Raw genomic sequence first — 22,654 nt, forward strand, 5'->3', positions numbered from 1 at the left:
TATTGACAAAGACTTAATATCTAATGTGAGTTTTTCAATAATTATTTCACTAGTCCTTTGATTTTGGAACCATCCAAGTTTAACTGTATAAACAACATTGCCTTCACCTACCAGGGATTGACTCTAGATTTGACATGGCTCTATCCTGAGATCTCATTAGTTCTTGCAGCATGGCTGGGTTACGGGCCATGTCCATCGTCTGCCGTAGCAAGTCTGGGTTGTTCAACAGGTGGTTGATCTCCGGGTTACGCTGGGGAAAATGGTTTAAATCAGTCAAACGCATTACAAAACAATCGACAATGTGTAAAGTGTCAAGAACACAGCAAGTAGTTGGTAAGTTTATTATATGTCGAGTGCATGATACTTTCCACTCACACAATAGCCATGTTAATGGCATGTAGAAACCATGTGGTGACATTTGTAAGCTGCAGGTTCTTTATTCTTCAGCAATACATTTTATGTGGCTTGTCCTCTTTGTTTATATTATTGCCCATGGTTTGACCTACTTTTCCCGTTTCATAATGCCTAATTAACTAATTTTTGACCATTTTTGATTCAGCTACGACTTCAGTTAGAACCAATTCCACCAACATTATAAAGAATAGCCCTACTTGCTGCTTGTGCACAATCAATGGCGAGTTTATTTGGCTAGTTTACAATCGAGTTCACTTAACAGGCTGTGAGTGATGTGTAAAGTTACTGGCAGTCAACTTTTTCCAGACCATTTTCAGTAGCAGCTTATTAAGCAAATGTAATAACTTTTTCCAGAGCCTTTGGATATTTGTATACCATGTTGGATTAACTGTGGCTTTCAGTTATCCATAGTCTCCCACCCCTCCCAACCACCCCGTATAATTGAGTTTCTATTGTATACCTAACCATTGTAATGAACAGTCTAAATCCATTGACTACTTCTATCTAAAGGTTTACCTCAATAAGCTCCTGCATCTGAGGGTTGGAGAGAATCAGTTGCCGCATATTGTTAGGATCGCCCATGATCTGCTGCACCAGGGGGTTGTCCATCAATGTCCGCAACATATCAGGGTTGCGCAACAACTCTCGCTGCATGTTCTGCTGCATTTCCAACAGACTACCAGAGCCCATACCTAGAGCCTCTAAGCCACCTAGTCCTCCCAGAGCTCCAAGACCAAAGGGTGTCGCTGCCACATCTGCAACATTACATGAGTGTCAACAACACGTTGCGCAACAACTCTCACTGCATGTTCTGCTGCATTTCCAACAGACTACCAGAGCCCATACCTAGAGCCTCTAAGCCACCTAGTCCTCCCAGAGCTCCAAGACCAAAGGGTGTCGCTGCCACATCTGCAACATTACACGAGTGTCAACAACACGTTGCGCAACAACTCTCACTGCATGTTCTGCTGCATTTCCAACAGACTACCAGAGCCCATACCTAGAGCCTCTAAGCCACCTAGTCCTCCCAGAGCTCCAAGACCAAAGGGTGTCGCTGCCACATCTGCAACATTACACGAGTGTCAACAACACGTTGCCCAACAACTCTCGCTGCATGCTCTGCTGCATCTCCAACAGACTACCAGAGCCCATACCTAGAGCCTCTAAGCCACAAGTCCTCCCAGTGCTCCAAGACCAAAGGGTGTCGCTGCCACATCTGCAACATTACACGAGTGTCAACAACACGTTGCGCAACAACTCTTGCTGCATGTTCTGCTGCATCTCCAACGTCAATAGACTGCCAGAACTATAGGTCCATCTAGAACCTCCAGACCATCTAGTCCATCCAGGGCTACAACATTGTACCAGTGACTTACAGTAAGGATTCAACTTTCAAGTCCTACTTTCAGTTCACTTCACTTTCACTTTCAGATCCTAACCCTTGACAGTAAGTCAGGGTTCTGCACTCACTAATGCTACATTTTATTAAACATATAATGCCAACAGATTGCCTGAAAGTGTTTTCTGGTAACTTTTTGTAGGATGTAACGTACTATTAATGATATTTTAGTTTCTCTGTTGATATTGCTAGAAAACTTAAAAATATAGGCCTAGATCAGTAAGTTGAGTAGGCCTAATAAATTTCACTCAACTTTAAAATATTCCTCAGACCTACTTCACAATGTGAAGACCTTTTATCATAGCGTAGAATTTGGAAAAGTTGAAAATGAAATAAAAGATAATAGAAGAAACATTCAGTAAAACGTTAAGATACTGTTGGCATAGTTGACAAACTAACTATGTATTCTATACAATAGGCCTATTGCATTCGCTTGTTACTAAAAAAAAACATGTCACTTACCAGGCCTAGCTGCAGGTGGGGGAGCAGCATTGTTAGCCGGAGGAGCTTCACTGGCCGGAGTATTAGCTTTAATCACCAGATGTACGGTAAGGCCATCCTTGATATTGTGAGTTCCTAGAGTTTCACCATCTTTCATGATCTTGCCAGCAAAGATTAGGCAAAGCTGCTCCGGCTGGGCATTGAACTTGCCTGCCACCAGCACCTTGAACTGTAAAAGAAAATAACATTGTAAAACGCAACTGAACTGCAACAGTAGTTTACGCAACGATTGTGCACAAATGGTCTTTACGACATGAGTCTCAATTTATTGCACAGGCCTTGGCAAGTGCCTTAGAAACTTCTACGAGTGTCAGGAAGGCTACGGGAGTTGCTAACACTACTTTATCTACAATCGTTTGTAAAACTTCATTACCGTACCTATACTCTTTCTATTACTTTTTCCAGGGAATAGCCCCAGAAGCTGGGATAGACTGGTATCGTCTTGTAATTGAGCTACTTGGAGGTCGTGAATTGTGGATATAGGCATGCACTGTAGATGAGATACTCCCTGGTGTGGATTAACGTCCGCACTAGTGAGTACTACGATTAACTGCAGTACTTTTTTTTTTTCTTTTGACAATTGTTATGAACTTAGTTTTAACGACAATCAATCATTCATTTTATTTCATTTCATTTAAATAACTTAACTTATTGCATTGAATTTAATTTTACCATTGCCTATGATTTAAAAAAAAAACAATAACAAAAACATTTTATTCGGTACAGTAGTTTATTTTTATCCTTAAGCTAGTTTCATTTTCAACTTGTACGACTAAAAATGGAAGAAACTACCATAGGCCTAAGTCCTTGTTAGGCTATATTAATAAGTTTTAAGTTATTGTTTCTTCATAGTACAGTATTGCCAAACGGCTAGATTATTATACAAAATAATAAACTAATCACACACTTTTAACATTTTTTTTAAGTGTGTGATTAGTTTATTTTGTATTTCTTCTTATATCTTCTTATTACATGATCCTGACCAAGGTGTTTGACCACTACCACCTGTGACCTGTCTTTCAGAAATGACATAATCCAATCTAATGGTTGGTTTTAAATACCAAACTTTGTCAATTTATTTTAAGTAGGCTATAAGGCAATCAAAAGCCTTAGTCATGTCATAAAACAAAGCAAATATCTTCCATGCAATCGATTTTGTCATGAACTGAGGTCAATAAAGAGAGAGCATCTGTAGTCGATTTCTTTTTCCGGAATCCAAATTGATTTTGCAGTAAAATTATGTTTTGTTCTAGGTATGGCAGGAGTCTATTTAAAAAGGCAAAACTTCAAATATTTTAGAGAAGACTGACTGGACCGCAACTGGTCTATAATTACTAATTAAGCTTATCTACATCTTTTAGCGAATTTCCCATATAGGGAATAAGCTATTACCGTAGTACTCATGGTAAGACCTGGACCCGGGACCGATTTACTTTTTCGTTTTGAGGTCCCTAGAGGCCAAAAACACCATCCGTTCAAATTCATATATATATATATATATATATCTAATATATAAAATTCTCGTGTCACAGTGTTTGTCTGCAAACTCCTCCGGAACGACTTCACCGATCGTTATGAAATTTGGTGTGTAAATTCTGTAGGTATGCGAATCGGACGTAAACTATTTCCCGTTTCGAAATTCTTAAAAGGGCTCCGCCCCAGTGGCTCTGGAGTTTCCCATGTTAACCTTATGAGAAATGGAATTAATGAATCTTAACAGCTGTTTCAATTAAACAAGTTGGTTCTGTTCTATGATGTTCAATAGCATTAAAGTTACAAGGATTACCAACAGGGTGCAGCACTATTATTTCTTTTACATTTATGACAACAGCTAATTTGGAACCAAAAGGTGAGTGAGCGTAGCGAACGAACTTCAACCTGGAGGCGAGTGAGCGTAGCGAACGAGCTCCAACCCAAAGGTGAGTGAGCGTAGCGAACGAACTTCAACCTGGATGTGATTGAGCGATGCAAACGAGATCATCTTGAAAATTAAACGTAACGGTACTTTCTTTCCATCGGTCTGTCTTAGGGGAAACCTATAACTTAGGCGATACGAAGTTCGCCGGGTCAGCTAGTTTATATATATATTTATATATGTGTCCGTTAGCGCGATAACTCGAGCAAAACTCATCCGATTTTGATTAAATTTGGTACAAACATGTAAGCCCACGTTTATTCGAACGAGTTCGCGAACCAGCATGACCGGACTATGGGAACAGGTTACTATGGGAACCTACAACTAATAGAAACCTCTTACACCAGAATTACCCCACTCTCAAAAAACTGCATCGATGGATGTGCTACTAATATCAACCCCCGCCAAATATCAGCCTCCACATGTCACAATAACCTCTCCGACCATGAATCCATCATCTGCAAGCTATCTAATTTCCTACCTCACTTTGACCCACCCATAAAAAAATGACCAGATCTATTACAAATCAAAACCTAGAAAAACTAAGAGAAAACTTAAAAAAAAGGACCTGGGAAGAAGTACTACTCTGCCATCCCGTAGAAGAAAAATACAATAATCTTGTAAGGATAATTCGAATGGAAATGGATGAAACTATGCCTAGGACCTCCAAAACCTTTAGGCCTACAGACAAATCAAATGCTATTTTCTGGGACGACAACCTACAAAAGCTTCGAAACAGCCTGACACATGCACAGAACAAATACACTTCTACTGGCCTCAATGCTGACAAGCAAACTTACACCACCCTCAAACGATTGTATGACCTAAATGTAAAAAAGAAAAAATCTGAACACACCATGGATAAAATTCAACAGGCACCTAATAAAAGTAAAGAGATCTGGACAACTATAAATAGAGAACGGAAAAAGACAAAGAGCGACAACAACCAAACTATGGAACTTCTGATTAACGACTAGTAAAAGACCCGGAAATAATCTGCAACAACTTAAATAACTTCTTTATATCTCAGGGTAACCATCACCGAAACTTGCACCAATCTTCACCACCACCCATATTAAGACCTAATAACTTCCATAATGCTCCACACCTAAACCACTTCAGAAAAATCAATATTAAAGAACTTCAGCAAATCTTTACCCAAATCAAACCAAAAAACTCATCTGGCTATGACGAAATCTCAAGCAAAATTATCAAATACTGTCCGAACTTCAACACCCCATCCTTGACGTCATCAACTCCTCAATAGAACAGGGACTTGTACCATCACACATGAAATCTGCAATAGTTTTCCCCAAATTCAAAAAAGGCGATAGAAGACAAATTACCGTCCTATCTCTATACTTCCCACGATCTCTAAATACCTAGAGAAGGCAATTCACAACCAAATTATAGAACATCTGAATAATCTAAACTTCCTGTCACCAAATCAACACGGCTTTATGAAAAATAAATCCATCAACACAGCACTAAACCAACTATGTGAAAGCATCGCTTCTCACTGGGAACAAAAACACTCAGTATCAGGAATCTTTCTGGACCTCCAGAAAGCGTTCGACAGCCTTGACAGAACCATACTAATAAACAAATTAAGACAACTCAACATCGATAACCTGGCTCTTAAATGGATTATCAGCTATTTCTCAGATCGAAACCAACAAGTCGAAATTGAACACCAACAAAAATCCTTCAAAATTAAAACAAGATCCACCCTCACAACAACAATACAAGGAATTCCCCAAGGCTCCATCCTTGGACCCCTTTTCTTCATTATTTATATAAACTCTTTCCCGGACTTTCTACCCATGGACAAGACCATCATAATGTATGCTGATGACACCACCATTTTATCTCCGACTTCACCTCAGAATGAGAACTCAACCACTGAAGAGACCCTCAAACTGGCTACCGACATCTGCTCCACATTAAACCTACAAATTAACAAATCCAAAACCATCAACGTAAATTTCTCAACAATCAACCGAACCAACACACCACCCCCTGCCAACCCAAGCAAACCAGAACCCATAGCCTCAGCCACAACAACTAAATTCCTTGGCATTACCATCGACAGCAATTTAAATTGGCACGACCACATATCCTCACTGGACAGCAAACTCTCATCATCTCTTTTTGCAATTCGAAGAATAAGGTCCATCACCAACAAGAAAACTACCAAAATTGCCTACTTCGCCCTTTTTGAATGCCATATTAGGCTTGGCATTATCGCCTGGGGATCTGCCTCAATCACACAAATAAATAAGCTAATATCGCTCCAAGAAAAAGCCATAAGGACGATAGAATGCCTTCAACCATCAACAGACTGCAAACCCTACTTTACTTCCAACCGGATCCTAACCATCACATCCATCTATATCCTAGAAACCACCAAAATTCTCAAACTAAACCCCCCAAAAACCAGAGGAGACTGCCATAAATATAAACTTAGGAACACAGATCTAAATTTCGACATACAACAACACAGGCTAACTAAAACTAGTAAAACCCCCCAAATTGCTGGATCAAAAATTTTCAATGCCCTCCCTGATCACCTTAAACAAATAGCCAACACAACAACCTTCACAAGAAAATTAAAAGAATACCTGATTGAAAGACCATACTACACCCTAAATGATTTCTTTGACGACCACAAACATCTCAACAAATGAACTCACCCACACACACACATACACACACACACACAAACACACCTACCCTAACCTCAAGATTTGACAATTCCCTGGTCTTCAAGACTACGGAGAAGAGGAACCTGTATGTATGTATGTATGTAGGTGTTAATGGGGGGTTTTATGGGTTTTATTGGTTTTTCCCATTTTTAACCCTAAAAACTTAAAATTTTACATTTTATTTCCTAACCATTTTGTAGAGCTTAAAAAAACAAATAATTTAGTATATTGAAGCGTTATTATGTGCCTAATGGTTACAGAGAAAATTCCAAAAAACTGTAAATTTAAAATTCCCATGTTATTCTCATGGAGAATAGGTAAACTATTGTAGTTTGCTTGTTTATGAACATATTTTGATCAAATTTGGAAAGTGCATTCATTTCATACTAAACTATTAACATTTTACAAAAAAAAAACATTTTACCCTCCCTGTTGCAGCAAACCTAAGTACTCGTTAAATTAATGTTATTTAAATAGGGAATAAATGTGGTATTTTTAAGGAGACATTTTTGTGTAAATCCAATCAAGCAAATGGAAATTCGCTTAGTCTGCAGGTTTGCTGCGGCGGGGGTATTTTGTTCTTGTTGTGAATCTGAATTATTTTAGAAGTTTTAATTCCGTCCCTTCGGGAATTTCCCTTCCTTGAAAGATTTATTTATTATTGTCATAAGAGGTTTAGCCACCAGGTGAGCACAAGAATTCACGATGGTAAATGGAATGTGGTCTATACCAGAACTAGGTTTACTACATGATGATTCAATTATCTCCAAGATTTCTTTCCCATCGATAGACCGTAGACTCATCAAGTTGGAATTCGCCTCCTCTACCGTAACATCTTCCTGTGAAATACCAACGTCATGGCTACCACCCACGACACTAATAACTTCCTCATAAAAGAATTTATTAAAAGTAGGCCTATCGGCAATTATCACCGGATCATCCAGGAACCTATCATTTACTGTTAAGCAGCCCAGATAGGCCTACTGTATTCTCATTGACAAAATTATCTTTATTCAGGCTCAGGCTACAACCATAGACTAACCAACACAAGTAGACTTCTCATCCCATTATAAATTTTGAAGCCTGTTTTTCGTGTCTAGTTCATGTACCCGGTGACACTGGATGCTAGTGTCTACGAAATTTGTTTCTATTATTTTGGGGACAATTTCTTGAATTGTGCTTTACTGTTTGGTTATATAAGTAGGGGACAAGTTATTGTTTATGATTAGATCGTATTATTTGGTTCAACGAGGTTTTAAATTACTTTAATTACGGGAAACAAATTGTAAACAAAACACGACCCCTACATAAACCGTACAGAACTAACAATAAAATTGTCTTCAGCTGTTCCATAGGGATGAGAAATCTACTATTCTTGGACGCCAAAATAATTCTTCTTGCAAGAGCTAACAGATTGAGAATGCTGTTTTTTTACTTCAATATATCTTGACATTATCTCCGTGATATCCGAACACCTTTACTGGAGTCATCTGGTAAAGATCAGTCACTTTCACGAGATCCCCTCACCTCTTCACTTTTCCAGTTTAAATCGCTATTATTATTTACTTTAATCAACGATTTAGGGAAACATACAGCAAAGTAGTCCTAATACATAAAACTAACATAAAAAACATCAAATAAATCATCAGTGCCTCTAATATCATCGTCTATAGGCCAACACTCGTGACTCAAATAATACTAAAATTCCTCCATTCCAGTTTTTAAAATTCTTGGTTTCTCAATCCTATAACTAACCTTACTAATCATCCCCCACTTTAAATCAATGTGCAACCAGCTATGATCAGACATTGGAGTGGCCATATTTATACAATTTATGTATTGAATATCATCGCTAACAAATTAGTCTATTAAGGTACCGGTAGCTGTATTTTTTGTTACCCTAGTACTATTCTTCTTAACTGTTTTTACTAATTTATGGGACCTAATAACATCCATGAAGCATCTCCTGTGCAAGGTAGGTCAGATCTTCATTGTAGGCCTATCTCAATATTCTCAATGTGGTATCTCAATATTCTATCAAATATCTCAATAAACTGATAGAAATTAAAATCATAAGGTGGTCTGTATGTAAAATATATAGGTTCTAGCTACTAGGAAAAATAAGGTTTCAAGTTAAGCAAACTGCTTATTTTGATGTTATTATAAATGTAATGTAACGTACCGGTAAACCAATTCTTAAAGTTTTCATTTAGGCCTATTCTTTTTAGTCCATAGTCGTATTGATAAATATTATTGCACAAAAGGGAAATTTTGAAAGTGGTTGACAATATATTTTCTTATTTTTAACTGCTAAAATAAAACTAGACCAAAGTTATAATCCTATACTTAAACGAATTGATACTTTTAAGAATCGATTAGCCTATCTCAATTATTCGCTGTTAGAAAATGATTACAAACAAAAAGTTAATGTATTTATAACAAATGCATTCTTATCACAAAACTAAATTATAAATCTCAAATCAAAAAAAAACTAATTAGTGAACTTAAAAAAGAGAAAATCACATTCTAACAAAATCAGAAGCAAAATGTTAAGGGGATACGCCACTATCTCCAACTTTTTTTTTATTATTTTATTTTTGTCAACCTAGTTAGTATATTTTGTTTATACTAGACTTAGTTAGAAGATTTAGGTACAAAAATATTGAATTTATAACTTATTTACTAAATTTATATGCGTTTTTAGTTTTTTTCACCAACATTTTTAAGAAGTCGTTATTGAGAATAACTTTTCAACTACTGATCGGAATGACATATTCTATTTATTTCCTGATTCAGGATGAAATAATGAGTATTTCTGTGTATAATCGTTATGGTAACTAAAAAAACAAAATTTTTAGGACACCTTTTATTCAAAATATAAAAAAGCTGAAAAAAATATTTAAAATTTTTGCGTAAACATAAATATTTTTAGTAAATGTAATGCTATAGGGCTTACTATACACACAATCCTTTATTACTATATAAAGAAGGTCTGGTGAAAATTTGAATACTATAAGTATAGTACTAACGGAGTTATTCAAACTTTTGTACAATAATAACCTAAAAAACACGGTATTGAGATAATCGCAGGTGATGTAACAGGTGGTTGACAGGAGAAAAATTCCCATAACTACACTAACTTATTATTTTATATTATATATAACAATAGCAAAGTACTTATTTTGTTTTAAATAAATGTACCCTACTTTATAACTCCATAATACATAATTATGATACACAATTAAAAGTGTACATATCAGGAACAAAAAAAATAGTTCAAAATTTTGTTAAATTGCTGGTTGCGGCGTTTTATATTTTATTTTTTTTATACAAGAAGGAGTTGTCAGATTGGCAAACAATTTTAGCTAAATGTTCACATTTAAATGACCTATCTAAAAATGCAACTTTTGGAAAATGTAAAAAAAATATAAAATATGGCCTACAGATAGTGGCGTATCCCCTTAATGCCACCGAGGAGATTCGAACCTAGGATCTCACGATCGTCAGTCGGGTACTCTAGCCACTACACCACCAACGCTGTTTAACCATCGGCGTCGACACGATATTTCTGTTCCTCAATCCCAGTAACTGGCGCGGCAACCAACAATGCTTTTAAACGTATGTGAAAATATTTCCACGATCCCAGTGGCTAACCCCAACCCCTCACAACAATAATACAGTAGAATCCCGCAAACTCGGCACTCGATAACCCGGCAGTCTGGATAACTCGGCCATCATCTGGCTCAGAAAATTTGTGATTTTTTGAGTCTGAGTTAAACATGGACTCAAGCCAGCTCAAGTCAAATCATTCACAACTCATACCAAGGGTTTGTTGTACTATATCTGATAACTTAATACTGGCTTGTAATATAAATATAAATAAAAAAGGCGGTTAAAAAGCTTAAATGTTATTGTTCTTATTTTTAACCCTAGTTCCTGATAACCCGGCATTTCACAAACTCGGCACCCTTCCAGTCCACATTACGCCGAGTTTGCGGGACTCTACTGTACTGGTAAACAGTTATTGAGGTAATTGAATTGGTGAGTTTTATGAATGAGTATAACATTTTTTTAAATTGTAGTTATGTAATTCGGTTTTTGTGACCTAGCAGAAAATTTGTGCACCATTGTTTTCAGGTAAAAATCTATAGTTCGGCCGCTTAGAAAGTGACCTCCTCCAGCATTGGTTTAGCATTAGCGCGCAGGTCGTTTTCTAAACGGCCGAACTATAGTTTCTAATGATATATAAATTACTCTTGGTCACCCTCCGTCCACAATAATTTCCAACTAATTGAATTTCTCTTAAAATACATTGTTCACTTAACCGCCCAACAGACTGTTTAAACAAAATATATGAATGCAGCAATAAGTTACCAACAATAAGTTTTATCTGAAAATAGGAATAACTTGTACAGCTTATCCACAAAACCAATCTAGGCCTACCAATCACATCTCTAAACATTAATACCGCCTAAGTACTCTTTTTTAAATGTAAATAGTTAAAGTAATATAAGTATTTAGGTCTATGTAACTTAGATGTAACTTAATTTTATCTAGAAATTAGTTTTGAAACATTAAAATCTAAGCTCTAGGCCTATTTTAGTCACTTATAGGTTCTTATTCAATGGATATTTTTCAAAACAGTTTTTCTTCTATTAAAATCTAAGCTCTAGGCCTATTTTAGTCACTTATAGGTTCTTATTCAATGGATATTTTTCAAAACAGTTTTTCTTCTATTCTGTAAAGTTGAAGATTCGTCAGATAGGCCTAGGCGGTTTTGTTTCTTCATCGACGTTTTGCTATAGCCTAGCCCATAACCTCTGATCCAGGCTGCACAGTTAAGCTGTCAGATAAGTAAAATGAATTGAGAACATTTCTGATATGTGTTAATTCCAAGTAAGTTAACTTATATTATGAAGAAATAAAATAATGTCTCAAACTAGGTTAGTAAAATTTAAAATTGGGTGTCGACCGAGTCAAAAGTGTCTAGGCCTAATTAGACCTTCTTCAATGCAATTAAACTCAAGTTATGTATGTATTCAGTAAGACCCCGAATATAACATTATATCAAAATATCCCTCTCTACATTTCTGTAACTGTGTTACAGCGAAAGAAATAATAATTACTTATGATGCAATTTACAAAAATATATTGAGTAGCCTAGTCAAGCATTCACAGAGAACATCATTTGTCTAAACATTGTCGAAGGTTCTAGTTCATGCTTATCATCACTAATAATTCAAAAATTTAACTTACATCTTTAATCGATGCATTTTCCTCAACTTCAACAGTCACTTTGTCTTTCGGCGTTTTCACTGTCACATTTATCTTTTTAGCACTATCCTGACCTTCCGCCATTTTTGACAAACCTACAGCTACAGCCGATATAATGGACCAAAACGAGAATGACTCGCCGATTGCTAGCTGGCTGTTCGGCTGCTGTCGCTGTCACCGTTAAACGTCATGCACAATGCTGCCATTCCTCCCCTTAACAGGCGAAGATTCGAAACATAATAAGATACTATCTATAAACAGTTTACAATAATTAGGAGTTAGTTCTTTGGTTCACAATCAAAACACTTATTAAGTACACAAAGCGTTTTCTTAGTGACTTTCTTTTGATGCACTGTCCCTTGTAACCCTCTCCTTACATTATTTCTTTAATTAATTGAATCATTTCTTATTTGGTAAATAAAAAATTTGACTTATGACTTACTCTTGTTCCTCGTTTTTTTAATGACCTTCCTGTAAATATTAGCATAGACCTAGATTAATCTCAATCCCTTCCATATTAGTTGTAAAAAAATCATTGCTGATAACTACGACACATCATTTTTCTGCTGGGGTAATATCTTCCCAGTGTCAAGTAATGAGTGCCTTCAACTACCGGTGTCAAATGAAAATTACATCGATTTCAGCAAGACATTCAACAAGTTCAACCACTACCTCCCCCAGCTCCTGGCAAAGCTTGAAAGCTATTGGATAATTGGTACTATGCTGAACTGGTTTGAAAGCTACTTGCCATTCGCCCAGAGTGTACTTCCCATCGATCCTCCAGGATTACCGCAGGGGGCCCACGCTTGCGTGGGTTCGTGGCCTGGGCGACCACGCGGACCCTAGCTCTCCCAGAGGGGAGGTAATTGCCCGGTGTTGGAACCGGCACTTCAGGTAGACCACAAGCTATGGACGACTGGACAAGCCAGCCTCTTTGGGTTGTACCCAAAGTGAGAGTACCCAGTGACATTCCCTCCATTCAGGGTGGTGGGGTGTTCAGCTCTGCTAGTGTTGATTAAGTTCATAGATCTTTCACCTGCCTGTAGCTTGTGGTTGTGACTGAGTCCTACCTGTTGTGTACGACTGACATTTTGTGAGGCATATCCTCGACTTTGGAAGTAGCCTCGTCCTGGGAGGTGAAATACCTAGCCCCCAGAGGGGAGGTAAATGCTCGGTGTTGGTATCGGCATTTTCAAGTAGGCCACAGACATGGACGACTGGGCATTGGGTCCCAGTGACATTCCTTTATCCAGGATGGAGGGGTGTTTAGCTCTAGGAGAGATGGAAGTGCATCATATTCTCTAACCTACCTGTGTCTGTGGTTCTTTGGGCTTCGGCCTGCTTGTTGTGTGCGACCAGCATTCAGTGGGCAAATCCTCGACTTTGGAAGTAACCTTTCCTGGAGGTGAAAACGGGCAAGTACCCGTAGCTCACGGGGACACTCAAGGGCAAATTTACTACCCTTGAGTTAACGCAGTGTGAGGGCAACGGTTTGTAGGCACTTATGCAAACCAATCCCTGTCTCTGAGCACGGACGGTATGGTTATCTTGAGTGTGGGGGGTTCTTCCCGGAACCTCAATTGAGTCAAGGGTGTCGCCACCTCTGGTGGATAGGTTCATCCGGGTGGGTCCCACTTCTATACCTGCCTCCTTTTGGAAAACCCTGATGGCCTGGCAGTGATGTTGGGTCTGACGGGCAAACGAAGTAGATCGGGTGCTGGGTCCGAGCCCGCCAGGGGTATCTGGGGATCTATCGCTCTGGTTATCTCTGGTTTCCCAGCAATGGGTAAGGCCTCGATCGGGTAGTGGTGTAAATGGGAGGTTGCTGACGGTCCCCTTCCTCCTGGCTATTGATGGCGGGTTCTGCCTGTCAGGGATTAGATAGGTCCCGAGTGTTGCTTGCACTAAATGCGTCGGGGCGCTCTACCATGGACCTCTAGGTCCCGACCTAGTGGAACCCAGGTGGAGTGACGCTTAAACAAGCAGCCGGAATCCCTGGTTAGGATTGAGGGGCAACCCTCCTTCCGAAGGGTCTGCTTCGGCAGCCGGCGAGCCTGATGACCTTAAGTCATCCGCCCATGATGTGCTAAAGGTTGATGCGTAAGCTTCGGCCTACATCATGGGGCCCGGGTAAGTCTCACGATAGGTACCGGGTATGCAGTCAGGGGGCTTCGGCTCTCATGACAAATAATGTAATGTATGTGTAATGTATGATCCTCCAGGATTTATTGCAAGCTCGGGTGTCCACCAGGGATTGATTTCATCTGGGATAAATTCTGTTCTCATCAGTCTTCACTTCATTAATGATATTAAAGGCGTAATAGACATTCATTTCTCCTTTTCGCAGACGACATCAAGTTCAAAGAGGTGAAATCACGACAAGACTTCTCACTGCTACAGAGAGCTTTAGAGAGTGTTCAGTAATGGTGCTCAACGAATGGGATGTACAGAGTGTCACTGACCACACAAGCGTCTACAGCCTGACTGATCACTTACTTATTATTGCAAAGATAAAAAACGGTATCAGCATTCTGACACATACTTTCTCCCATAAGCTTGTCAACAACATTTATCATGGGTAAGCAGTAGGAGTAAATATGATATTTTAAAGTTGAAAATCACAAAAGTTGCAATAACTTTTGAACCGTAATTGTTGCAGCAATGGGGGTTGTACTATTATTTTTATTATAAGGACCATAACATATTAATTTTGATCAAAACCAGCTTTGTCCAAAAATCCGATTTTTGTTATTTTACGGAATTTGGATTTGTACCATTTTGTTCAGAGTTTAAAGCACTATAACATACCAAATTTTTATAAAAATCGTTATTCGGGCCATCTTTTTGAAAATCTGTTTTTCCCGTTATTTTATGAGGTTTTATGGAAAATCAACATTAAAAATCAAAATATCAAAAAAATGCCTGGAGATACCGTACACATACACACACACACATATATATCACTTCGAAAACCACTTTTTCGAGGGATTCAATATGGGAAGACCAAGTGAGAGAAGAATCAAACCAGATTCCTAAAAGTTTAACATTTTTTCCCACATCTAAAAGACCAAGATCAGGTTTATCAACAGTGAATAAAATATTGTGAGTTTTAGAGTCATTCAAAAGTAACCCATTTTGTTTCGAACCAAGAGTTAGCATCATTCAGAGCATTATTCATTAACAATACACAAGACTCTATTTACATTAGAAACACTACAAAAAAAGGTTGTATCATCTGCAAAAACAACTGAGTTTACATCTATGTTTGAAGAGAGATCATTTGTACAAGGAATAAGAATGGGCCCAGTACCGAACCCTGTGGTACTCCACTTTTGATCAGAGCTACGTCAGAGGAGGGCATTATATTGAACATAATAACTCTCTGCGAGCGATTTTCTAGGTAAGATTGAAATAGGCTAAGCTCCACACCAATAATGCCATAATGCCTTAATTTTGTGAGGAGTATGTATCCCATGCGGAACGCAATCGAAAGCCTTTGATAAGGTCACATAAAGTTGTTAAAGTGTGTGAGTGGTTTTCAAAACCATCTAAAACCTTCTGTACAAGGCTCTCGACTGCATCCACAGTAGACAGCCCTCTCCGAAAACCAAACTGAAATTTGGAAAACAAAAAAATTATCTCGAAAAAATCGTTTACCTGGTGTTTCATTGCTGATTCAACGATTTTGGAAAAACAAGGCACCACAAAAATCGGCCTGTAGCTTCCTGGAGAACTAGTGTCACCTTTCTTGTAGATTGGTACTGTTTTTTGAAGATTTCAGGCACAAAGGGTAGACACCACTAGTGAAGCAATCATTTATGCACTGTGTAGGGCCACTATACAGTGGGCCACTTCCTTTACAAAATCACTATTGATACCATATATGTCTTTGGAATTTCCACTTTTCATGTTTAATATCAACTGTGTGACATCATCACAGCCCACTGGCTTCCAGCTGAAGGTGACCTCGGGTACAGCAAAATTGTTGAGCAGGTAAGTAGATGCAGGTTGATTGAGATTGACAGTTTTCTGAACCTCCGCCACAGATGAGATAAAGTATTGGTTGAATTCATCTGCAGTTATGGGTACATCGCCAGCCTTCCTGGACCTAATCCTAGCTGAATTTATTTATTTAAGGTGACCTAAGGTGATTTAAGGGCACAATCAAAACTTTAAAAAAAAATTACTTTGCATATATCCATTCACATATTTCCTTTGGTATCGGTCTATATGGAGCAACAACTCAAATCAATCTAGATAAAATATTAAAACATCAAAAAAGAGCAGGGAGAGTATAATGCTCAGACTAAATTCTGATGTCTCGGCAAAAGAGCACTTTAAAAAGCTAAACATACTAACTGTTTATGGGCAATATATTTATGATTCAATTTTAATTTTTAAAAATAAAACCTCATCCGATGTATCCAATCTATCGGTTCACCAATATGAAAAGAGAAAAAAATCTGATTTTGCAAAATAGGCACAGATTAAAGTTTTATGAAAAAAGCCGTCATTTGCTGGTAAAAGTTTTTTTAAACATATCCCCGGAGGAATTAGAAATGAAAAAGATCCAAAAAAGTTTAAAACAAAACTAAAAATTTCTTAATAAACATGGCAATTTATTCTCAAGAAGAATTTTTCCACCTCCCTCAAGAATACTAGATGATATTAAGAAGGCATCTGTATGGAGAGATGTATTTTTTAATTTAAGATTTATTTTTAATCTGTATTTTATATTTTAATAAAATTGTAATCTTAGACACTATTCAAATGCTGTATTATGTATACTTCTCAATGAATAAAGAAATTGAAAATTGAAATTGAAAAATTATTGGTAGCAGGAGCTAGATAATTATTAAAGATGTATCAAATATAAATACAGGGACAAAATTATTCTTATGAGAGGTTTAAATAAAAATTAAAAATAATAAATGCATCATATTTATATTTTTCAAAGCTTAATGAAACATTTTAAGCACTCGCCTTGGTTTTGTGTAAAAAAATGAGGTTGGATGTCGACGTCATCGGTTTCGGCTGCCGCACGTCGTCACTACAGTAATCAGTTCACTACACTACGCAACTTGTGGAAGTGGAACCGCCATTACTGTTAGTTGCCATAAACAGCATTTTCTTCAGGTCGGATCTGTTCTGTTGGTTGGAGCGGATTCGGATTTGGATGCGTGCCGTTTGGTATCAGAACAACAGAGTAGATTTTCTGGCGAGGATATTTTGAATTTAATTCAAAATTTCAAAACTTTCAATAGTTGTGTTTAGTTTGTTTTGTTTTTGCACAGTCTAACAATAGTGAAATCATGGATGATGACTCTGCTGAGTTTGATGTAATCGATGGGGTACGTCTAGTTAAATTAAAGCCTAAGCCTAAAAAGAATAAATTAGTTGCTCATGATAACACTAATATTCATATAGAGGAAATTGATGGAGTTCCAGTTGTTAGGGTAGAACAAAAGTTCCTTAAAGACAGACGGCCGATTTGGTCTGATATGGAAATCAGAGAACTAATTTCCATAATGAAAGAGAAGGAAATAATGCCTTTACTGAGTGGAAGGCAATATAGGAGGTCAGATGTTTTTAAAATAGTTGCAGATAATATGAATAAAAGAGGCTATAAAAGGACCACAGAACAAGTCAGCATTAAGTGGAAACACCTTAGATTGTGCTACTTTAGATCAAAATCTAAGTACCAAACTGATGATGAAAGAAAATTGGAATTTCCGTTTTACGAAGAAATAGATGAATTGTTTGGTGGGAGAAAGCCTGCAGACAGTTTTATATCAATTGAACAATTCAATGAACTGCTCAATAGAAGACAGATGCAAAACATAGAAATCGATGGATCTAAATTCTTTGAATCAAACAATGTTCCTGCTAATCCTGCTGGTAAGTTAAATCAATCATATTTTACATGCATATATTGTATACGCAGAGGATACGCATCCGGTAACCGGACGTGGATTAGGCGTCCGGCAGTTACTGTCATAACCTAACCTAACCAACCAAACTTGCTGATAGTGAAAAAAATCAAATGAAGGTTCAATTCTCTTCATAACATAAAATTATAAATGCCAAAAATTCTAACAAAAGATGTACAGTTAAGAAGAAATTACATTCAAAGCAGAATCTGTGACAAAAAGTTAAAGTTACCGATGGGTTTCGAACCGGGGACATCTCGCACATCAGTCGAGCACTCTATCCACTACACCACGAACACTGATGGCTAAACATCGTATCATTGTGGTAATGGCGTTCCGGGACCCCCTACCGGACGCCTAATCCACGTCTGGTTACCGGACGCCTAATCCACGTCTGGTTACTGGACGCGTATCCTCTGTGTATTGTATAACTTAACTTAGTTCAATAGGTAATTAGTTATTTGTGGTGGCCTAACTGCCTAGTGCGGAAAGTGGCACTTTGCTGGGACGGTGGCGTCATCCTGTAAGTAAATCCAGCTAAATTACTGGGATGTAACAAATTGTGGATATTTATAGGCATGCACTGTAGATGCAATAAACTTACTCCATTTTGTGGATTAATGTCCGCACTAGTGAGTAACTTGGGTACAGTTTCTTAACTGGGCTACGGTACGCTAATAGGCCTATCGATTGAAACTAAGTTACCGTATCGATTCAATTAGTAAACCTTCATGCGATGTTTTCATCAGCAAGTTTGGTTAGTTAGGTTACAGTTTAATTTTACAATAGAGATATATTTTAAAGGTATCGATTACCAACATAGCTCAGTTAAGAAGAACGCGGTAATCTTACATTTACACTTTTTTGTGATTTTTTCCGTAACCGTTAGACATACAACAATGCTTCAATATGCTAAATTCGGCCTATTTGTTTTTTGAGCTCTACAAAATGGTTTGGAAAGAAATTGCAAAATTTTATGTTTTCAGGGTGAAAAATGAGAAAACCCCATTTTTACCCTCATAAAACCCCCCGTAAACCCCTGTTCCAATAGTCCGGTTATGCTGGTTTGCGAACTCGTTAGAATAAATGTAGATTTACTGGTACACGTTTATACCAAATTTAATCAAAATCGGTTCATTTTTGCTCGAGTCATTGCACATTTTTGATACTGTAGGCCTATCGTTATTTCATTGTGTTTCACCCACTATTTAATTGTGCAAAAACAGTCTGGAAGTTGCATAAATTAATGAGTCGGTTCATTATAACCTAACCGTTACCTTCCTAATCTAACCTCACTTCAAAACTCTTAATACAGTCACGAATCCACATAAAACCCGACCTACCTTCCTCACATGCCTAAATAAGAACTGATTATTTGGTTTCAAAACGAATTGATTTGATTTCATTCCGCATTAGATCAAGTATAAACAGTTGTTTGCTCTTCTCACTCAGTCCTCACTCCTCACTCTTCACTCAGTATGGACCCGTCTAGACCACGCCATATTACCATTAGCCTACCACCTTCAGTACCGCTCAATTATCCTTAGATTCGTAATCCTAACCTTCGTTTTACGGCCACTTAGGAATCTCTCCGACAAAAACTGATTGCATTTTTGGATTCAGCGTTAAAAAACTGTACCTAAGTAGACATATAAAAATTACATCATAGCCTATCCCAATGTAAATACGGTAGGCCTACTGTAAATATTTGCCAAAAGCACTTAAAAAAAATTATGAGTAAAATTTATTTAAACTTACGGTAGGCAGAAAGTTAATGAAACAAAGAATTATTGACAACAGACAGAAACACAATAATTTTATGTTGGTAAGTTAGTCATCTAAGAAATGTGATCAATAGTTCCTTGATGTATTAATATTATGTTTGTTATTAAATTCATGACCAATTTCTCTTGTACAACATAAATTTAGCAAGGAATACGGTTGTTCATAGCCTATAGTTTATAGTTTATTTTGGTTTTTAAATAAAATACAAGTATTTAAGAACTTAAAAGCAAATTAAATTTTATCACCAATAAAATAATTTGACACAAAAGTACAAAAGGTTCTATTTAACTATATTAAATTGCTAGTCTACAATGTTCAAAATAAATTACGTAAAATTTATACACATGTCTAATTTTAATGCTTGAATAATTCATAAAAGTAAATGACAAAGCAATGCTTCTAAAAAATCAGAATTTGTATGTATATATATAAACTAGAAGTAAGTGGTTTATCGTACAGCACCAAACAGAAAAAGTAAACGAATAACAAATCTACTAATTTATGTACTCAAAATGTGCTATCTAAGACAATATAAAACAATATCAAATTACTGTACAAGAATATACAGATTTTTGTCTGCTGTGCTTTTTAGTATTTGACAGGAGAAAATATTTGTATATTGGCTAGTACAGTATATTTTTTTCTCTAGCCCAGGATCCAGGGGGGGGGGGGCAAATTCCCCCCCTGCCCCCCCCCAAATGACGCCCCTGCCTACTCTATTAACATTTCATTGAGATTCTGAAATACATTTTTTCTTATCTTTTACAAACTCTAAGCTCAACTAATTCTAGAGCAATTCGGTCCAAACTTATCTACAAACTTGTTATTCTCAATACATGTATTTTTAAACTGTTGGATCATTCTAGAGAGTTTGTTAAAATTTTGTTTTTCTACTTCTTATTGTTATATCACAGTTATTTTATTCCGTTCCCCTGTAGGCTTAAAGCATAAACTATCGTCAATTCTTACGAAGAGGCCCAAGTAGTCTTTAGTAACCTTTAGCCATGATCAAAATTGGACATCTCAATCTCACATATTTTAAAGTTGTTGTTGGTAATAAAAATGAAAGTGGGCTAGTTGAATTGAGCCATTGACAGAGTGAGTTTGTATCAAATATCTACTACACCTGTCAAATTTTTAAGCTTTTTTGTGAGGCAATGATCCAAACTAATAAGATCTCTGAGCTCCAGTTAGGATCTCGCTTAGAATTGAATCAGCAACCTCCAGGTATGAACTATAATCACTCGGCTACCCAGACAGTTTCATTAAGGACCACATAAGTATGAGTTAGGCCTACATAAGTATCAATCATCAATTATTGAGATAGGGACATATTTCATTTAGTGCATATTTTAACCCAAATATCAGCTAAGGTGATGTAGAGTAGAGTGTGATGATCTGTGTAGCTTTGTTACTGACTAAGATCAGCTATGTCATTAGTCAGGATCATTTTAAATCATAATGATTAGGAACAGCTGGGTCCAGTTTCAAACCATCTAGGCCTACTGACTTTTCTCAGGAGCGATCCGTTAACCTTTCAATTGTTAGGCGAGCACTATTTGACCACTCAGCTACCTAGTATAAAAGTAAAAAAAATATGAGAAAAAAAAACACATGTACACCACAGTATAATTTTTAAATTTATTAGTCTACTCTGTTAGAGGCTCCTTCTACTCTGTATTCTATTTGAATACAATAAATTTGAATATTGATTGGCTGCAGTTGGTCGTTAGAGATGGGGTGTCTGTCTACCCTAGTATCTAAATTCAATTTCATTTTTATGGTATAGCCTCTGGATTACTGATTTTTACAATAAAAGGTTTAAATTACCTGTATCCGTCAAGTGATCCTGGTTTGTAGTTGGTTGACTACAGCTGTTTCATGTTAATATTAACACATCTTCAGGTCAAATTGTTGCATTGATTTATTCCATAGAATGGTCATCATAAGGTTTAAAGTTCTTTTTAAGATTTAATGTTCTTACTATGTTGTTTTTCAGTCAAAGTACCCACTCGAGAGGAAATTGAGCAAGCGCGAGAGTCTTCCATTACGAGTGCGTTGGAGAGTTTCACTCGCAATTGGCAGACCATGGTCCTACGTGTTGCGGAGCAGGAGGCGGAGCAAAACAAGATTGAGAAAGAAAAGGAGTTGCTGGAACAGCGAGAATGGGAAGAGAAATTGATCGAGAAACAGTGTGCAGCCATGACACGGACTAACCAAGAATTCCTAGTGGGTCTAAAAGACATTTTTCAAGGTCTTATAAAACAGTAGATAGTTAAGCAAGATTTGTGGACTCCAGTAGTGAGGTGGAGTGAATTCACACTGTTTAAAAGTGTACAGTACAGTAATAATTTCCAAGAACTACGTTCGTTTTGTAAACTATAGTTTTAAACTTATTAAAATTGTAAATAACTATTCAATGTATCAAGTTTATTTTTTCCTATACAAATTCTGCATCACAGTGCATTAGACTTTATTCACAGGTTTTTTTTTCCGCAAAGTATTTTAATTTAGCAATTAGGGATCGAAGTAGACTTTCTATAACCGAGGATCAATTAGTTTTTACTTTCCAGTTTATCTCAGGAGGGTTGAGGCCTAGAATGTGTTTCCTCATTGCTTGTACCTATTGATTGCTTCCTACATAGTGTGTCAACTCCTTTTACTTGCAAACTTTTCTGCCATCCTTCACGTCGTAATATTGCCAGCAAAGCCTTTGAAGAGTGGACAAGTA

At 37.1% G+C, this 22,654-nt stretch overlaps 2 protein-coding genes across 2 annotated transcripts in view; one reads left to right on the forward strand and one right to left on the reverse strand.

Annotated features, from left to right (window-relative positions):
- LOC129002472 (ubiquilin-4-like) overlaps nt 1–12,305 on the reverse strand; it is a 43,773-nt gene extending 31,468 nt beyond the window's left edge. The window contains exons 1-4 of the mRNA XM_054430306.1: nt 12,191–12,305; nt 2,276–2,483; nt 931–1,169; nt 112–250 (exon numbers count right to left, since the gene is read on the reverse strand). Coding sequence (XP_054286281.1) covers nt 112–250; nt 931–1,169; nt 2,276–2,483; nt 12,191–12,292 — 688 coding nt within the window. The 5' untranslated portion in view covers nt 12,293–12,305. The remainder of the gene's footprint in view (nt 1–111; nt 251–930; nt 1,170–2,275; nt 2,484–12,190) is intronic.
- Nucleotides 12,306–17,298: 4,993 nt separating this feature from the next.
- On the forward strand, nt 17,299–22,343 carry LOC129003162 (uncharacterized). The gene is made up of 2 exons (XM_054431421.1): nt 17,299–18,106; nt 21,923–22,343. Exons 1-2 carry the CDS (start codon nt 17,521–17,523, stop codon nt 22,192–22,194), a joined length of 858 nt encoding a protein of 285 aa, XP_054287396.1. The 5' UTR covers nt 17,299–17,520; the 3' UTR covers nt 22,195–22,343.
- The last annotated feature ends 311 nt before the right edge of the window (nt 22,344–22,654 follow it).

This window comes from Macrosteles quadrilineatus, unplaced genomic scaffold, assembly GCF_028750875.1.
Source record: "Macrosteles quadrilineatus isolate MER2022 unplaced genomic scaffold, UCM_ALF_1.0 Scaffold_9__3_contigs__length_116548681, whole genome shotgun sequence".
Taxonomy (NCBI): Eukaryota; Metazoa; Arthropoda; class Insecta; order Hemiptera; family Cicadellidae; genus Macrosteles; species Macrosteles quadrilineatus.

What these genes read in the sequence shown, in the direction of transcription:
- LOC129003162 (XM_054431421.1), top strand. Translation starts at nt 17,521, where the DNA reads ATGGATGATGACTCTGCTGAGTTTGATGTAATCGATGGGGTACGTCTA. An exon ending in TGTTCCTGCTAATCCTGCTG is followed by an intron (nt 18,107 to 21,922) that starts GTAAGTTAAATC and finishes GTTGTTTTTCAG; the next exon opens with TCAAAGTACCCACTCGAGAG.